This window comes from Bos grunniens, chromosome 16 (assembly GCF_055505025.1).
Source record: "Bos grunniens cultivar Pamir isolate PY7600 chromosome 16, Bosgru_T2T1.0, whole genome shotgun sequence".
In the NCBI taxonomy this organism is placed as follows: domain Eukaryota; kingdom Metazoa; phylum Chordata; class Mammalia; order Artiodactyla; family Bovidae; genus Bos; species Bos grunniens.
This window is the reverse complement of record NC_141180.1, coordinates 21,142,407-21,161,611: the sequence shown is the minus strand read 5'-3', so window position 1 is coordinate 21,161,611 and position 19,205 is coordinate 21,142,407. Positions and strand designations below refer to the sequence as shown.

General features: G+C 50.5%; 1 protein-coding gene across 1 annotated transcript; it reads right to left on the bottom strand.

Annotated features, from left to right (window-relative positions):
• Positions 1–38: 38 nt before the first annotated feature.
• Positions 39–18,685, bottom strand: CLEC20A (C-type lectin domain containing 20A). The gene is given in 14 exon segments (XM_086342922.1): positions 39–171; positions 2,173–2,258; positions 3,106–3,304; positions 6,001–6,404; positions 6,407–7,099; positions 8,203–8,295; positions 9,425–9,787; positions 12,070–12,135; positions 13,598–13,946; positions 14,956–15,104; positions 16,448–16,604; positions 17,921–18,158; positions 18,160–18,271; positions 18,511–18,685. Coding segments are annotated over 14 exon segments (3,165 nt in total). The 3' UTR covers positions 39–90.
• Between the last annotated feature and the right edge of the window lie 520 nt (positions 18,686–19,205).

Genomic DNA, 19,205 nt, shown 5'->3' with positions numbered 1-19,205 from the left:
ATCTAGCTACTTCTTCTATTCTACTAGGAATTAAAAGACTAAAATTCACTCAAAATCCAGAGAAAATTGTGCAAGATCACAGTAGACGTGTTATTTTTTGTTCACTTCAAAGCCGACCCATTTCAATCTGAATTGCTCATGACCTAATGTAAGTTTTAAGACGTCTTGGATCTGAAAGATCAAAAAGGGAGAAACTATCATTGATGCTATCTTGGGACCTTCCAGTCTTAGCCCTTAACTGTCCACCCGTCTACCCTTTATGTCCAGCCATACCCTTTACTTTTCTTAGCTTCCTTCCAGCTACCTGCCTTTTGTTGTTAGTGCCTTCAACAATAGGAAAGTACATAAATCAAGTTTGTTAGACCACCACTCCCCGCCCACACACACACACACAGTTTAATGATAAAGGGGCCTAAAACAAATGACTTAATCAAGAATTCTCAATCCTGACTGTTCATCAGAATCACTTGAGATCTTGAAAAAGTGAACGTGGAAATGGGCCTTTAGGCCCTCCACTGAACAATTAGATGGAGACTCTCTAAGGACTGGACCAGGGATTACCCAAGGGATTCTAAATTCAGCCAGGTTAATGACCGCTAGTCATATCTTGCTCTGAGCACTGTGTGTGTGACTGTTACAATGTTCCTTCCGTCACCGTCCATGGAAGTGGGTAAATTGGCTATAGGTGTTTTTTTTTGCCTCCTGTTTGGGATGTTAAATGCTGGTAAAAATGATAATATGTACTCTACCTTGTCCCTGCCAATTCCATCCTTTAAATATGTGATAGAAATTCTCTCTGTTAATATAGGATAGCCATATTCCAACAAGAGTGACCAAAAGCTGGAATTTCCCATCTTGACCCCAATCTTCCCATTATTGGTTTTAATTTAAAATAAAATGTAGATGGTTTCTGGTTTGGAACCCCGTCCCCTGACCCAGAAAAGGGGGAGGCTACCTTGACTTTTGTAGATTTAACACTCAGCACTGCAGTCTTATTACTTGAACTTTTACTAAAAACAATTTTATCGGAAGCCAAATTGCATCATTTGCAACCTGTTCTTCCTTCAGTGAGGGCTTCCCTGGTGGCTCAGATGGTAAAGATTCTGCCTGCAATGCAGGAGATGCAGGTTCGATCCTTGGGTCAGGAAGATACCCTGGAGAAGGGAATGTCTATCCACTCCAGTATTCTTGCTTGGAAAAGTCCATGGACAGAGGAGCCTAGTGGGCTATAATCCATGGAGTCACAAAGACTCAGACACGAGTAAGTGACTAACACTTGCCTTCAATAGAAAAATGCACCAAAAGCTCCCCAGTTTCCTCCCCACTGCCAGGCAGACACTTGTGCCCATATACACACACACACACACAACCACTCTTCCTAGAAACTTCCATTTTTGAGATTTTTGAATGAATTGCCTCTGTGCTGTTTCTTTGGCATATGAGTAAACTGCAGTAAGCTAACAGATGGATATCAGTCTGTTTCCTTGTCTGTAAAATTGTGATTTTGGCTAGATAGTCTACGAAGAACTTTAGCTCTGACATCTTATGATTATTATCTGATATCACTGAAAAATGTGCCGTTAGGTCATATCTGAAAATCACTTTGGGGCTTTTGTCACAATATTTAGGAACAGTTCTTCCTCGTCACAATTTCCTGTCTCACGATACTTTTAAAAAATAGGACAGGATAAACAAAAGCCTGGAACAAATGTATATTCAGAATAATAATTTGATAATAATAATATTTAATGTTTATTGAGCACTTCCTATGTGCCAGACAATTTCCAAAGCACTTTTTTTATGGAATACTTCATTTAATCAAATACCAACCATATGAGTTAGGTATGGTTGTTCCTAATTCATGAGGAAACAGGTTCAGAGAGACAAGTTTAGGTGCTCCAGGTCACACCACTAGCAAGTGCAAAGCCATCATCCAAATTTGGGTCCTTCTGACTATGCTGTATAGACTTTTTTTTTCTAAGAGCTCAGGAAAAATGTTAGAAAAGATCCGAGCACGTGAACCAGCCTTCATGATGAACCAGAGCCAGAAGGATGGCAATGGCAACAGATAAGCTCGTTTTTCAAGACTATTTCTCCATTATTGGCTTTGACGGGATGGCTTTGCCTTGTCAAGTCATCTGACTGATCAGAATTAGAGGACAGAAGTCTCACCTCACTCAGAAATTGGTCTTTCATGTCTTCTGGGTCCATCAGAACCGGGATGAGAAAATCTGCTTTGAGGATTCCAAAGAGTTGCCCTGAAAAAGAAAGTATTACCTGGATCAAGGCACATTATCTCATTGCCATCTGAAAACTTTACATTCTTAGCGGTCAGGGAGTGCCCACTGGACACCATAGGGGCTACATGGTGATGTAGGACTTTAAAACGAGAAGAAAGAAACCAGCTAGTGGCCAAAAGTAGAGAGTCTCATGAGTGGAGTAACTGCTGCTCTCCTCCCATAACCTGGCTACCCTCAGGCAGTTATTTCCTTTGCTGGCTCCTGTATTTTCCTCCTTTAAAAAAAAAAAAATTTTATCTTTGGTGGGGTGGGGGGATGCGCCATGCAGCTTGTGGGTCTTAGTTCCCCAACCAGGGATCAAACCCTGGACTGCCAGGGAATTCCTTTTAATAAAATTATCAAGTAGATTGTTCCACACTATGCTGGAAATATTCACCTCTCCCTGGACCCACATTTATAAAAGCCAACTCTACACCAGAAAACTCTTAGATTCTCCGAGCCTATAAACAAGCCCAGCCTTTGGCCCTGAGCACTGCAATCATAGGAACTAAAGCATCATACAGGACCACCTTATAAAGTTAATAAAGCACCTCACTATCTCTTTGGGTACTTGAACAACCCTGTGATGAAGGCAGGTCATTTTTACTACATTCCTTCTGCAGATGAGAAAGAGGAGATTTGCTCCCTGAGCTTCCACAGTCGTCAGGGAGCTAACTCTAGGATCCTCACCCTTGTTCCCTTCCCAACGTGTCAAGCTGTCTTTCATAGAAAGGTCTTGAGTGCCCCATGCTGAGGAGTGGCTGTCCAGATTTAATTGATTGGTTGTTAAGAGTGAAAAACTTGGTAGCCAGAAGCAGTTAATTACCTGGTTTCGGTGCTGGAGTTTTTTCCGTAGATTCTGGGTGATTAGCTGAGCTCCAGTGTTGGGCTTGAGTGGCAGGAGCTGTGCCTGTCATATTGGTGCCACTCCTTTCACTTGTCACAGCTACAAGAGGGGAAAATAAGAGAGTTACTGCAAATACAGCCAGGAGCAAGGTGGTCAGAGATGGGTAACTGCTCCTGAGCTAGAAAACAGGCCTGGGCGGCCACCATCCTACAGAAACCATCCCGTGTGGGAAGCTCAGTCCTTCCCAGACCCTTCACTTACCCCACAGGCTCATGTACCCCGTGTCTACATCATCATCCCTCATAAAGTGTCTCTGATACCAGGATTTGTGGGGCTTGGGCAATATTATATCTCCTCAGTGTCAAATGTTTATTTTTAGTAGCTCCTACGCCAAGCCCAATCCCACTATGTGGTCTGCCAGCTACACAGAGCCCCACCATGGTACCCAGGGACCCCCAGCATCTCCATCAAGGGGTAGCACCTCAAAGTACATATTCCAAAGCCTAGCTAAGCAACCCCCTCACCCCCTTTCTGGTTGCCCATCCCCTGAGGCTCTCCAGCCAGAGATGCCACATAACCCCAGCTGCTCCCTCCCTCCTCACTTGCTCTCACATTCAGTCACCAAAGTCCTGTCAGTGCCTTGCAGATGTCTTTTTTTTCAAATATGGAATATTTGAACCATATTGTTTTGTGATATATTATTGTAAAGTATTTAAGTAAAAGTGTCCCCTCCCCTGACCCAGGGACAACCACTATTAACAGTTTGCTATAGAATATCCTTCACACACTTGAATTTTTTAATTTGAATGCATAAAGATCTACCTTATTCTCTTTCAAGGCTGCATAGTATTTTGTTGAATGTACATAACTTATTTAATCAATCTGCTTTCAACGGACATTAGATTTCACCTCCAGTTTTTCAGTGTAATAAACAATGCTGCAACAAGCAACCTGTGTGTGGCGTGTACGCGTCAATGTGTGTGTGCACCTTGTACTATTATTTCCTTAATAAACTGCCAAGGGTAGAATTTCTGTATGAAAGAGTATGCACATTTCAGAACTGACACGCATTACAAGAATGGGAACATCAGTTTAATGCACTACCCAGCATCTGAGAGTGCTGATTTTCTCACATTCTTATCAGCATTATCACTCCAAATCGTTGCTAAACTGGTAAGTTAAAAAAAATAATAATGTAAATACATTTTAATTTGCATTTCTGTGATTCAGTGAGCAAAGCTGAGCATTTTGCAAAATATGTTTGTATTTATATTTCTTCAGTTAATATGACTTGCAAGCAATGTGAAATCAGCTCCAAGTCCCTGCTCACTCCACTGCTCCAGTTCTGACCTCGACTTCACTCTCCCAGACTGTGCAAGTCTTTCCCCCCACACACACTTCCTGTGTCTCCACGTGCCCTCTTCTTTCCCCACCCAAAGTATTCTACGTTTCTTTAGTGACTTGAGTAAGTTTTGTGAAGTCCAGGAGCACAGAAGGCAGGGAAACACATATTCTTGTTGCCTGAATGTAACCATTGTTAACATTTTCACACATTTTCTTCTAATCTTTTTTCTGAGCACAGTTGATGTTTCCTTTCAGCGTTGTTGTGACTGTGTTACATGTGTAAGGTTGAATCATCTCTTGTTTTCCTTTAGCATCCTGACACAGGCATTGCCCCTGTCACTATTACTGTCATCATAACCACCTTGCTTCTGTTGACTACAGATCTGAGCATTGTGCTGCCTTGCTAAGAAAGCTCTGATGGCTCCACTGACTGCAGGATCCAGTCCTTCAGAATTTGGCCCGGTCCACCTCTTCCCCCTCATCCCTTGATTCGTGCGTGATTGCCTGCTAAGACGCTTCAGTCGTGTCCCACTCTTTGCAACCCTGTGGACTGTAGCCCACCAGACTCCTCTGTCCAAGGGATTCTCCAGGCAAGAGAATCGCAGTAGGAGTGGGTTGCCATGCACTCCTCCAGGGAATCTTCCCAACCCAGGAATCAAACCCAAGGGTCTTATGTCTCCCACTCTGGCAGGTAGGTTCATTACCACTAGCACCACCCGGGAAGCCCTCATCCCTTGCTACTTCCCTTCCAAATATGTGACAGACATTCCAGTCACCTCAAACTGCATGTTTTTCCCGCACACGTTCACCGTCTACCTGTCTTTGCTCATGCTGTTCCCTCTGCCAAGAAGAACCTTCTAGCCTTTGCTGCCTGATGAAATCCTCCATTACCTTCTGTCCATCGACCACCACCTTTCCAGACAGAATGCATGAGTCATTTTCCTGTCAAGGCTCTTGGTTCACCCTTCTGGGGGCAGTACTCATCAAAAACTGTCCTAGTTATCTCTATTAGCCCTTATTAGACTAAACTCTCTTAAAAACAGGAAACAGGTTCTGCTCATCTTGGTATCCATTGCCTTGTTCAAAACAGGTACTCGGGAAAGGATTGTTGAATTAAATCATCTACCGGTATGCAAAACACTATCCTAGCCCTGGGAAAGATACAAAGAGGCATAAAAGATAAAACAGCCCCTGCCTGTGAGATTTCAGTCTTAATAATTCATAATGGTGATCATTCATAATCATTTATAATTAATAAAATGAGAATGAGGCCAACCCTGTCTGTTGAGTCAAGTAAGGACAGGGATGAGAGACTGAATGAATCACTAAGTATTTACTGAATTGAGATTAGAAACAACTACCATTCATTGAATGTCTGCCAGATGCCAGGCACTGAACGATACCTCGTGACATCTAGTATTTTTCTTTAAAGATGAGAAAAATGTTGGGAGAGGTTGGGAAATTTGCCTAAGACCACACAGTAAGTAGAGGACCCAACAGTCTAACCCTTGACTGTTAGCCTCCTCTAGCCAAAATATAATTTTCCTCCCCTAGATCGCCCCACCCTAAATTATTATCCAGGGAGCATGAGGGGGTAAACGCTCCAGCCGGTAAACTCACTCCCCCATGGACTGATCTGGAAGGTACCCAGAGAGTGGAGACGTGGCCCAACACACACACCCCCACCCCCTCAACCTCCCTGACTGGTGGCCCGGGCATGGAAACTAGGACTTGGTCTCCCCAAAGGAGGAGCCGGGCTCCAGGCCGGGGTCCCCAACCCCCGGGCGGGCGGGCACCTGTGTCGGGCCATGGCCGGCTGCCAGCTGTCTCCGGGCCTGCGGCCTGGCTCTGGGCTGGCCCTTTCCGGCGCACGTTTGTTCTTTGGAGCACAGCTGAGCTTCCTGAGCTCCAAGGCTCCGCGGTGCTTTCTTCTTCCCCGGAGGTTCGGCACCTCTGGACCCGCTGGATGTGGCCGCCCCGGGAGTCGCCGCCACCCCGAGGTGAGCCGAGGCCCCAGGGGTGGAGCCGAGCGAGGGGCCCGCTGCGTCCTCCTGCGGCCTCCCGGGCCCACCCTGGGTACCGGAGTCCTCCGGGGGTGCGGGGCCTGGAGCAGGGCTGGAGGTGGAGGCCAGGGGGGTCTCGGTCACCCCCTGAGGGACAGTGGGGCTCCTCCAGTGGACCAGCTCCGTGGGGCTCGGGGTAGGGGTCGGCGAGGAGGCCGGGGGCGCAGGACCAAAGGACATGTTCTGGGTGGTGACCGGCAAAGTCCAGGGCCCTCCGTCCAGGGGGATTGGGACGTGGGCCGGAGGGCTCAGTGACGCTGTCCCTCTGGGCTGGGGTGCGGGAGGGCCTGCAGAGGCGGAGGTGCTGGGGCCGAGGGTGCCGGAGCTCAGCTCGGAGGGCTCCGGGCTGACTTGTTGTGGGAAAGGCCCTGCAGAAACCCGACCTTTCATGGCGTCCGCGGGACCGAAGCTGGTGCCTACGGCAGAGAGAAGGCTTCCCTGGGGCTCCAGGGCCCTGCACCTGCAGCCGCCGGGCGGCTTCTCCTCGCCTGGCCCTGCACACCCGTGGCAGACAGGGCGGAGCCCGGCGGCGGGCAGGGGAAGCTCCTGAACCCGCCTGGTAGAGCCTGGGTGACCAGCGAGCCCCCGAGCATCTCAGCCCAATCCCTTGTTCCTTAGCAGCTCACAAGGCCCCCACCCCTACAGGATCCAGGCCTCCCAGCTCAGCCCTAAGCATCGCCTTCAGACCCGCTCCATTCCCTTTGCAGGCTAACTTCAAAACCACCCCCTCCAGGAGATCCTCGGATAATTACAGGAGCTGGAACAATCCCCTTCCATGTGTTTCCCACCAGGCCTGTGACTACACAGGCAGCACTGCCTGTCAGGAGCCCTCCTCCCGCTGGCTGTCAGCCTTCAGAACAGGCCCTGCCTTTGCCTTGTGTCCCCGGAATTAATAAAGCTCTGTGTGTCCATGAGCTGGTCTCCTTGCTCTGTGTCCTCAAAAAGGGCAACAATACCTTTGTCTGATGTCCGACTCTGTAAAGATGCCAGAACTGTGATTTTTGCCCTCAATTATCCTAGTTTGCTTCTGAACTCACGGGAAGCAAAATGAGGTAATAGCTGTGAAAATGCTTCAGGAATTTTAAAACGCTAAAGGCACACTATCCCTGTGATTCCCAGCCATGTCCCCACACACGGTCCCAACAATTCAGCTCTCATCTTCTCTCCTCCCGAAGAAGGGATTTGACGGGCACCTCTGTTGGGCTTCCCGGTCTGGATGCTGGACCTCAGAGGCCTATCTGGTGATTTTTCCTCAGGAGCACTACTCAGCTGGGCAGTGAGGGGATCTTCCCCTTTTCCTGTCTCTTGACCTCACCAGAGAGACTACACAGCCTTTCACGGGTCCCCTGGCCCAGGAGCTGCAAGGCCAGTGGCCTCGTTCAAGGAGGGAGGTTGATGGTAACCGAGCCCTCCTCCTCTGAACCCCAGCTGGCCCAGCAGAGTGAGGGGCCAGGGAACTGCTGCTCCGTAAGTGGCCCATGGTTGCCGCCCAGGCGGCTCACCTCTTTTCTGGCTCCTTCCTGGCCTTTTTGGGAGGATCGCTTGGGACTCACCGTGTGCTACAGAATACAGTCCACCCTCTCCACATCCCAGGCCCTGGAGACCCTTGAATTCAGCCAAGAACAGGCTCAAAGCAACCCCATATGGAGCAGAAAACAGGGGAGTGTACTTGGCCTGGGCATCATCCCCATGGTCACTTCTGAGGAGGGCGTGTAGAAGAGCTGAGGGAGGGCTGCAAAATCCCGGTGTCCGATGGTGGGATCTGTAAGCAACGCCAACGGGGCGTGTGAGAGCAAGGCTGACATGGGGGAGCACACAGCAACCCCAGGTCTGCCACTCCGGACGTGCTGCTCCGGTGAGAGCCCCGCCAGACACTGACGATCAACCTCCCGTTACAGAAGCCAGCTCAGGAGGGCGCTGTCACAGGAGAGGTCCCTTCACGATCTTTATTCTGCACAGCAGCTCTTCAAGGGAAGAACCATTGTTCCTGTTTTATAGATAAGGACCACTATTCTCATCAAATCCAAAACACAAAAAGAAACAGCCAAGAATGGGCAAAACCAGAGACAGAGATTAGTGGGTGCCAGGACTGAAGGTGGGAGAGAATGGAGGTGGGGGGCGCTGCTAAAGGGTAAAGAGTTTCTTATTGGAGGTGATACAGTTGTCCTAAAATTAGGTAGTAGTGATGATTGGGCCACCTGGGTTGTACTAAATCTCACTATACAGGCCACTTCCAAAGTGAATTTTAAGGACTGAACTATATCTCAATAAAACCAAAGAAAATAAGAAGGAAGGGACAAAAGAGAAGAAAAGGAGATGGAAAGAACAGTCAGGATGAAGCCTGTTGCTGAGGAGACACACCACAGACACGATCCAGAATAACCAGGTAGGCCTCTGGCTCCCATGTGTTTGTGGTGACAACAACAGTAACAGTAGCTAGTATCTACTGGGCACTTACTCTGAGTCAAGGTCTCATCTAGGTCCTTTATATTCATTCTCACTCATCCTTCAAAGCCATCTTAGAAGGTGCATCATCAATGCCATTTTGGTTTTTTGCAGATGAGGAAAAGGAGGCTCAGAGATGCTGTTCACCTTATTTCTAGCAAGTAATAAAATCTGATTCCAAAGCCCACACTTTTAACCTCTTTGTTGCCAAATAAGTAATTTCCATTGCTAACTGCTAATGCCCAGAGACTGGATGCGGTCCATTCTATTCTTTAAAGATCCCCCAGAATTAAATTAAAGCCTGCTCCAGAACTCTGGTAACCTACAGAATCTAGAAATACTTCCTTAGATCTATCCTCAACATCTCAAGCTGCCAAAAAAACCCATTTCTCATCCCAGTGTAGCCTTGGGTGGGCCGAGGGCCAGTGGGGGTGACTGTCACTCACCATCAAAGCAGATGAAGGGTTTCAGGGAAAAGCAGGTCACTGCAGAAATTCTGGGGGGGAAGCTCCAGTAGCTACTGAGACCTGCACACAGTCCTGCCCCAAACTTAGGTGGCTGCAGCCAGGCAGGGACGCTGGAACCCCTGTCACTGGACCACCTCAGAGACCCAGAGGCTGCGCTGAAGTAGAGGCCAATCCAGGCCTCAGTGTTACTCGTGATGGATTTCAAGTCCTTGTCCATCTCCTCAGTCACCATCTGCAGGTCAGCCAGGTCTGTGTGGTATCTGCGGCAGTACCCCACTGCCTCCAGCCACATCTTTTCTTGGTCAAATCGCTTGAAGAACAGGTTGCCCAGCTGAACCTCAACTGTAAGTAAAGAACATAGAGACCACAGGCCTGAGGTCCAGGATCTCTGCCGGCTCAGCCCTTATCACCCCTAGACACAGTCCCAGTCTGACCCTTGCCCTTACCCCATCCTCAGGTGTTAGGTTTGATGAAATCCATAATTTTATAGGCAGACTAAATACCAGATTGGGAGAATGAAGGAGCTGTCACAGCAGAAGCTGGGGAAAAGGACATGCATTAGGGAGAGCAAGGGTTAAGAACTAAGCTTCAGTTTATCTATCTGTACAACAGGGATGACCAACCTAGACAGTGTATTAAAAAGTAGAGACATCACTTTGACAACAAATGTCCATCTAGTCAAAGCTATGGTTTTTCCAGTAGTCCTGTATGGATAGGAGTGTTGGATCATTAAGAAGGCTGAGTGCTGAAGAATTGACGCTTTCAAACTGTGGTGCTGGAGAAGACTTGAGAGTCCCTTGGACTGCAAGGAAATCAACCCTGAGTATTCATTGCAGGACTGATGCTGAAGCTGATGCTTCAACGCTTTAACCACCTGATGTGAAGAGCCAACTCACTGGAGAAGACCTTGATGCTGGGAAAGATTGAGGGCAGGAGGAGAAGGGGTTGACAGAGGATGAGATGGTTGGATGGCCTCATCAACTGAATGGACATGAGTGTGAGCAAGCTCCAGGAGATGGTAAAGGACAGGGAAGCCTGGAGTGCTGCAGTCCCTGGGGTCGCAAAGAGTTGAACATGAATGAGTGACTGAACAACAACACAGGGGTAGTACCTAAACATATTTAATTTAAATGATTAAATGAAGTCATGAATATACATGATTTAACACAGTACGTGCAAATAATAAACACTCAAGTGGCAGGGTTAAACTTTGCAGGGAGGTAATGAGGAGGCTAATATAATCCTGGTTTAGAATCAGCCTCTTCTGTGGTTTCCAGGGAGTGTGCTTGCCATACCAGCTCTTAGGAGGGTCCAAGGTTGAGGCAGAATAGAGGGAGCATGTGGTGTTCCCAGGCTCATGACATCAGGAGAGCCAGGGACAAGGTAAGCCTGGTGAGGAGCACACCTGCTGGACAGGAGGCTGCTGGACATTCACGGTCCTGACTCCAGTGGCGCTCAGACAGATCGAGACACCCTCGCCTACCCTGCCCCTGGCCAGGCCTGTCTTACAGGCAGCACACAAACATCTGTGATTCAAAGCAAGGGAAGTTTGGAAAGGATGTGTTTTGGCATGGACTGATTCCAGAAACCTGTTAAAGGATACACCTCTGTTTGCAGAATTGGGACTCATATCCTCAGATTCAAATATGGCCTCCCAAGCTCTGACTCCTGCCTGCTTACCAAGTCCCATCCAGATTTGCCTAATCCTTCCCTAATTTTCCCTATTCAAACTGGTCTTTTAAAGCTACCCTTTTTTAAGCACCTCTAGTTCTCTTCTCGCCAGCCCTGAGCTTTGCCTGTTAGCACAAGTCATCTTTTAAAATCCTCACTATAATCCCCAGAAGCAGACCTCACTTTACAGAGGAGGAAGGGGAGACTCAGGGAGGCAATGACTTATCCAAACTCATGCCTTACTAAGTGGCAAGACGAGGTTCAAATCAGGTACGCCTGCCTTGGAAGCCTGTGTCTTCACTCCACAGTGCTGTGTTCCACAGCATGCAGAAAACCCACTTTACAGAGCTGGTTGAGGAGTGAATTCCCTTTGAAATTTCTCTACCCCAAGAAACTCTTTGTAAAATACCAGGGCAGTAATAGACCCCTCACCATGTGGACTTCCCTGGTGGCTCAGATGGTAAAGAATCTGCCTGAAAGATAGGAGACCCAAGTTTGTTCCCTGGGTCAAGAAGATCCAGGAGGAGGGCATGGCAACCCACTCCAGTATTCTTGCCTGAAGGATCCCATGGACGGAGGAAGCTGGTGGACAACACTCCATGGGGTTGCAAAGAGTCAGACCCAACTGAGCAACTTTCACTCACTTTGACTAGGTGGATGGGCCTTGACTGTGGAGAGGTACTGCCCACACCTCCACCCACCCCCGAGTCACTGGGGTGGGGACATCAGAGACTGGGGTGCAGGCTAGGCTGGACTCTACCACAGGCTGGTTGGAGAACCACACGCCCCCCCACACCCACACCCCCACCCCCACCCCATGAATAACAAAGGCATTGAGCCTCTGCTTGGGGTCAGCCTGGGGGCAAAGCCAAGGCATCCCGGGCCTGGGGGGAGGGACAGTCACCTGCTCCAGGTGGACCAGTGCCAGGGAAGGCGGAGCCCCGGGCATGTACCTGGCTTTGGAGTGGCGGTCAGGCTGAGAACTGGCTCCAGGAGGGTGTGGGGCCGCACAGTAGGATCTGTGAAACAAGCCACATGTTATGTGGTGGGGGTGGGGCTGCCCAGGGTCCTCTGTGGGCACTGAGAATTGCCAAGTTGAAGCCCGGAGAAACCTAGCTCCAGAGTGAGTGGGCCCCTTTGTTCCTATCCACGTGTGTTCCATAAATATATATACTGAGCACCTATTGTGTGGCAAATGCTATTGCAGGCCCCGGAAAAATAGCAGCAGGAGTAAGGCAAAGTGAGTTCTTTGCTCTTGAAGAGAATATAAGAAGAAGCCAGCCTTGCGAAGAGGTCGGAAGGAATATATTGAGCAGAGCTGAGAAGGGATGGGACCCCGTGTGTAAGACTGTGATTAGAAGTGCTAAGGAAACCTACTGAATATGTCTAAGCAAATTGATCTGATTTACTTTTTTTTTTAAATTTACATTTTTAAGATTTTACTATGTACAGAACAGGCTGGAGGGCGCCAGGCAGATGCCAACAAGAGCTGTGCTGGTGTGTGGATTTGCAGAGCTGGAGAGAAGCGGATGCAGTTAAGAAGCATCTAGGGAGAGTCCAAAGGCTCCAGGAGGGTTGGGGAAAGCTCCCCCAACATGACGGTTCCTTCAAGGGGACTCCCACGCCCACTCCGGCACACTCACCACTCTTCTGGCCTGGGAATCGCAAGATCAAACCTAGACTACTCTGGGCTACATTTCAAGGCCCCATGATGGGCATGGTGTAGCATAGAATTGGGGACCCATCAGGTTGGCCCTCCCTGACCCTATTTGAGGAGCTGGGATGGGCCTTGGCTGACTGAGAGAAAAGCGGAAATTGGCCCTTTTTTTTTTTTTTAAAGGAAGGTGCTGTCTATAACTATTCCCTCTGTGATCTCAGAACCTTTAAGAAAAGAGCTGCCTGGACAGAGAGGAGCCAGCCAGGGGCAAGGATGGTGGCGGGGGGCGCTATTTCCCAACAGCCAGTACCACGCGCATCAGGTAAATGGATTATCTGCAGAGATGCACCCACCTGCCTCCCCAAAGCAGGGGTTCTCCCAGGGAGTGGCTGTTCCACATGCCCCCAGCCCCTAGAGACAAAACCACTCTGTGCTTTATCAGGAGATAGACCCTGGACTCTGCTCTGGCTTCTGCATAGATGCACATGGATCCCCAATCTGACTTTCCCTGTTCCCTCCCTTTTTTTTTCCCTTTCCCCAGATCCTTAATTGGCAGAAGGAGGGGACATAATGGAACATTCCAGATTTTACTTTTTGTCTACCCTAATTTACACCTGTTTTCTCTGATGGAGTCTTTGGAATGAGGGACAGAAGAGAAAGAAACTAAGGCAGCAGAGAAGAATGTAGCAAACGAGGGTTAAGAGTTAGTTGTGCTCTGAAAGAACTTGAGCCAGACCCATGCTCGCTCACTCGCTCTGTCTCATTTGCTCCTGAGAGGCGACCCTGGGAGGAAGACCAGGCCCTGGATGTGACTCTGAACACACCGAAGTAGCAGATGAAGGGCCTCCGGGCAGCGCACCAGGCAGCCCCCAGGCTGGGGAGAAAAGTTATTGAATACAGGGTGGCACAGAGGCCCTCCCTGAAGGTGAGCAGCGAGCCCCACGCCAATGCGCTGAAGGAAGAACCGCCAGACCATCTCAGGCCACCAAGGTGCACGTCGAAGAAGAGGCCGATCCAGGCCTCATGGCTGCTGGTGAGAGAGTAGAGGGCCCTGATGCTGCTCATGCTGTGCAGGTCGGCCAGGTCCGTGTGGTGCCACCGGCAGTACTTCAGGGCCTCGGACCAGCTTAGCTCCTCCGCCACCCGCCAGAAGGTCTTGCTTTCGCTGGTCAGCTGCAGGGCTGGGGCGGGAGAGTTGTCATCTTAGCACTGCCCCTACCCTAGCCACGAATCCCAGGTGTCCAGCCACACCATGGGCAGTCTCCCGGCCTCTCCTCTCGCTTTTCGCCCCCCAACTCCTGCCCTCCACTCGGCCTCCAGGGCCTTCACACAAGCCTCTCTCTTGGCCTGAAAGACTAGCCAGCCCCTCATTCCCCCCAACCTGCTCTCTCAGTGCCCCCCCACCACCTTGCATTTCTTGTCTCCCACTTCCCACTTATATGAAGGTAGGCTCCCTTCATATAAGCAGCCCTGAACGTTTGTTAGCGTTAATAACAGTAGAGTGTTCCCTGAGCGCTCCCTGTGTGCCATTAGCTCACCGAATCCTTTCCAAGAACTCTCTAGGTGAAACATCACTACGACTGTTTTCCAAATTGAAAGACCAAGTCACTGAGAGTTAAGTGACTTAGCCAAGGCCACCCAATGGGAAAAGAGCCAGGGCCCAGGGACTGTGGGTGGGGCTCCCAGGGCAAGGCCCTTTGTCAGAGAGTGGTTTTGCCCTGATGTAGGAGTCACGGGCTTATCACTGGGCTGCACATTAGAATCACCTGGGGAGCTTTTCAAATACACCAATGGCCAGGCCACCGACAGCAAAGATCTTAACGTCTTGCTGGGACCAGCATCAGAATTTGTTTAAAGCCCATGGGGAAAAGGACCTTTTGGCTTATCTACTTCCACCAGACAAGGCAACTTGGAAGCAAAGAACCAGCCTTATTCATCATTATATTCCCAGGGTCACCCAGCACATCAGAGGAACTGGAGGTATTGAAAATGAATGAATGAGCGCACAAACAAATGAGCACATCGGACATCTCACAGGAACCAAGACTTTATCCCCTTGAGGAGGTGCCCGCAAAGGAGGACTAGTTAAGAACTGCCCAGGGCCTTGGGGTGGGAGACGGGGTGTCCTTGTCCTTGAGGAAACCAGCCACAAACCAGAGCCCTAAGGGGAGGAAAGTAAGACCGCAAAACCGCGCACACAGAGGGCAAGGTGTGCATTTGGGGAGGACACGGGAAAGGCCTGACGAGGCACATGCCGAAAACAATGACGCTCCTCACACCCACCAGAGGCCGAGAAGATGCTGCCTGTTGCCGAGAGAAGCTGGAGGACCCCTGGATGGAGAAAAGGGAATATAAAAAAATCATTCTTATGAGAGGTGAGTCATTTTGATATTTTTTTGTCTGATTCTGTTTATTTTTTTAAATTAAATCACTGGCTGTGGCCTATTAAATTGACTTTAGGATCTAAGGGGTCCCAACCCACAGTTTGAAAAACCCTGCTGCCCCAGCTGATCTCCTGGCTTGAAACACGTAAGCTGACAACTCCACCCCTGAGCTGGGTGTACACGTCCAAATATCCGTTTCTCACATGCACACAGGTCCACACCACAGATCCGGCCTGTCCGGGTCCTCCCAGCCCATCCGTCATGCGGCGCCCCTCACCCCAGCACCTCAAGCCCCACCCAGGAGTCGCTGTCGATGCCCCTCTGTCTCTGACTAGGCATATCCCGTCAGTTCTACGGCCAGCGTGTATCTGGGACCTTCTTGAACTTTCCACTTCTTTCCATGCCCACTGCCACCTGGCTCAAGCCACCTTCCCCTCCCTGGGACTGACAGCACAGCGCCAGCCCTGAAGCTTCTGTCCCCAGCCCTCACAGCTTGCTCCCCACTCTGCGACCAGAAGGGCCTTTCTGATTGTTTACCTGGTCATTCCCACTGGTTACTGGGGAAGGGGGTGGCACTCCTTACCGCAGCCCCCAGGCCTGTGGGTCCTGGCCCGCTGTCATAGGAAGGCGCCTCAGGCTCCCCAGTTTGCTCCCGCACACAGCCAGCTCATCCACAAGGCTCAGCCCAGCGCCTCAGGGCCTTTCTCTGGCTTTACTCTTCAAGGTTCCTTCATTTAGCCCTTAAGCTCAGCCCAAATCCCCCTTCCTTAGAGAAAGCTTCCCACCCCTAGTCTAAAAAATCCCGCAGAAACTTCTCTCTGTGACATTTGCTTGTCACCCTGATCATCTCCTTCGTTGCTTTAGTCACATTCCGTGATGATCTTGTTTCCTGACTTTTGGCCCAATGTCTCTAACCCCCACTAGGATGAGGGCTCCGTGAAGTCGGGGGCCATTCCTGACTGGCACCTACTAGCACTGTGTGTGTCGATTAGATGCGTAAATGAAGAAATGAATGAGTGAAAGTCTACACAGAACAGCAAACTCCAGGCTCTGACCCCTGGAGGGTTGGGGTGGGCAGGGGGCGGCTATGGGGGGTGGGAAGGTTGAGAGGAGACGTAGGCAGGGGAGGGCGAGCTGAGGCTGCTCTCACGATCAAACTGACTTGCAAAACCAGTCACTTCTTCCCACTTGTCTCACCTGCCACCTCTGAGGGAGGGGCACCTTTCCTGCAGGTCCCCGCTCTGGACGTGCCTGGGGCCCGGTGCCCTCCTGCCCGGGCGGGGGCCTTACCTGCTGTGCAGAGGGACAGTCGCAGCCCCATGACCAGCATGACTACGATGCAGGACAGGACCACAGGTGGAAAGTCACCCCTGCTCTGGAAGAGGCTGTGCCTGGTCTGCGGGTCATTTCTTTCTTGATCCCCACTCTCCTCCTCTTTCCTACTCACCTGGACAGATTTGACTGAACAAACACTTACCCAGTGCCTCCCGCAGGCCAGCCACTGTGTGAGGTGCTCAGACACAGAGGAGCAGAAAAGATGGCTGTGCTCCTGCAAGTGACAGGGGAGGTGGGTTACTGGGATGAGCAACGGGCTCAGGCTGGGGAGGGGCGAGCCATGCTGGGGGAGGGAGGAGGAAGATGGCCTGAGAGGTGAGAGCCCTGGGGTCCCCCAGGACCGAGGGACAAGGGGCCCAGTGGAAGGAGAGGAAAGGGAGGCCTGAGGAGGAAAAGCGAGCTGGCGTGTGTGGGCCAGGCTCGCTGCACTCTCTTCCCTGCCCACCCTCCAACAACCACAGCGCCAGGGACAGCCTGTCACGATCCTGTTTTACAGGTGAGAAAGTTGTGGCTCTAAGAAGGAAATTACGTGCTCAAAACTCCAGGGTAGGAAGTAGGGCAGTGATTCAAGGTCGGGTCACTGCAAAGCATGAGGCAGGGAGGTGTGGACTGCCCCCCCTGCCGACAAATCCTACTTCAGTGAGGACAGAAGTGCCCCCCACCCAGGCTAGGCTCTGGCCCCCCCAAATAAGCACAGAACAGATGCCAAGACACTTTCTCTGGGGGAACCAAGAACAGCTCTCTCTCTCCCTTCCACCCTCCCTCCCAACATCCTGTTTATGCCCACAACTCTCTCCATTCCCCTAAGAGCTAAGCTTTTGAAAACCAAAGCCTGGAAGACTCTTTTTTTTTTTTCTGCCCTCCACCCCTTCACACCCTTCCTGGAGGGAAAGGCAAACAGCCCCTCTGATTGGAAGGGCAAAGGGAAAGAGGAAAAAATTGTTCATGCTTCAACAATAATGTCCTGCACAATATTCTCTTGTGCAGTGATGGCCTCAGATGACTTCTTCCCAGTGGCAGAACCCATGTGTGCCAGGGCCACTCTCTGGGGATGGAAGAGATCGCGACACTCCTGGCCCAGGAAACACCACCCCCGCCAGAACCCTCTCACCCAGCCATTCGCTTAGGTATCCTCAGTCTCATGATGTAAGGGACCTGCTAGGCTTCCCAGGGGAGAAGCCCTGGGGCAGTGCAGTGAGTGTGGGCTCAGGCACAGCCTCCAGTCCCCCCACCCCCCAGGGCCGCTCCTGGTACTGTGGGTTGAAATTCCACATGCCCTTCTCTTCTCTCCCACGACTCCAAGAGCTCCTGGACAGCCGGGACTGCACCACAGTCACAAAGCCCTCATCCCATAATGCTGTTGCAGTTTAGTTACTCGATGTCTGACTCTTTTGTGACCCCATGGGCTGTAGCCCACCAGTCTCCTCTGTCCATGGGATTTCCCAGGCAAGAGTACTGGAGTGGGTTTCCTTCTCCATTTCCTTCTCCAAGGGATCTTTCTGACCCAGGGAATGAACCCACCTCTCCTGCACAGGCAGGTGAATTCTTTACTGCTGAGCCACCGGGGAAGCTCCATCCCATAATAAGTGCAGCAAACACTCTCAATGAAGAGGAGGTACTGTGGTTTGTAGGGGGCTTTGCTATTATTCTTCTCTTTGGAGTCCCTCCTGTCTCAGATTCTGTCTGACCCGTGGAGATCTTGAGAACATGAATGAATGAGGAGACTCAGACTGGACACAGAGGGCCGGTGATGAGGGGAGCGAGGACGGCTCTGGTTACCTGACTTGTGTCAGGAAACCCCAGCTGGATAAAAGGGACAGAGAGAAGGAAGCAGCAGGCCTCCCAAGTGAGCAGGAACAAACACTTGGTTTGCATGAGCCCTGGGAAGCAAAAGCCTTCACGGAAACTTCCTGTGGCACCTCTTCCATCCGCCAGGTTAGGAATGCATTTCCACCCGGACACAGTACCGCCTTAGGTACACGCGGGTTTCCACCCGGACACAGTACTGCCTTAGGTACACGCGGGGCTACAGTTTTCACTTTTCAACAGTCGCCATGTATCTCTTCTCCCAGACCAGTTAGATCTGTAGCCCCTGTAGCATTTTTCCCATACTTCCTTTATTACTTGGACAGGCTCCCTGAGAGTAGACAGCTTTTCTTCTGCAAAGTGAGCTGCTAAAGACCGTCTGTCCATGCTCTCTGTTAGAGATGTTCACTGTGGCCATAATACCCAGCCAGCACAACTCGAGAGGTTTTCTCAGAGCCTTGATTCCTGTGAGATAATAGAAAAACATATATTGGTCTCTGCCACCCCGTACCTGGTGCGTATGTGCTAAGTCACTCAGTCATGTCCAGCTCTTTGCGACCCCGTGGACTGTAGTCCACCAGGCTCCTCTCTCCATGGGATTCTCCAGGCTCTTGCCTGGAGTGGATTGCCATGCCCTTCTCCAGGGGATCTTCCTGACTCAGGGACTGAACCCATGTCTCTCATGTCTCCTGCGTTGGCAGGAGGATTCTTTACCACTAGCACCACCTGGCACAGAGCTCCTAGAGCCCTGGTTATTTCCTGAGTGACAAAAATGTCTTCTTTTTTTTTCTGATGAAGTGACTCTGGATGGGCTCCTGGATGGCAACTGGTACCTAGAAAGACTAAGCCATGATGAGAAGCTTGGAATTTTCAGCCCTAACCCCCTATCCTTCAGAGTTAATGATCG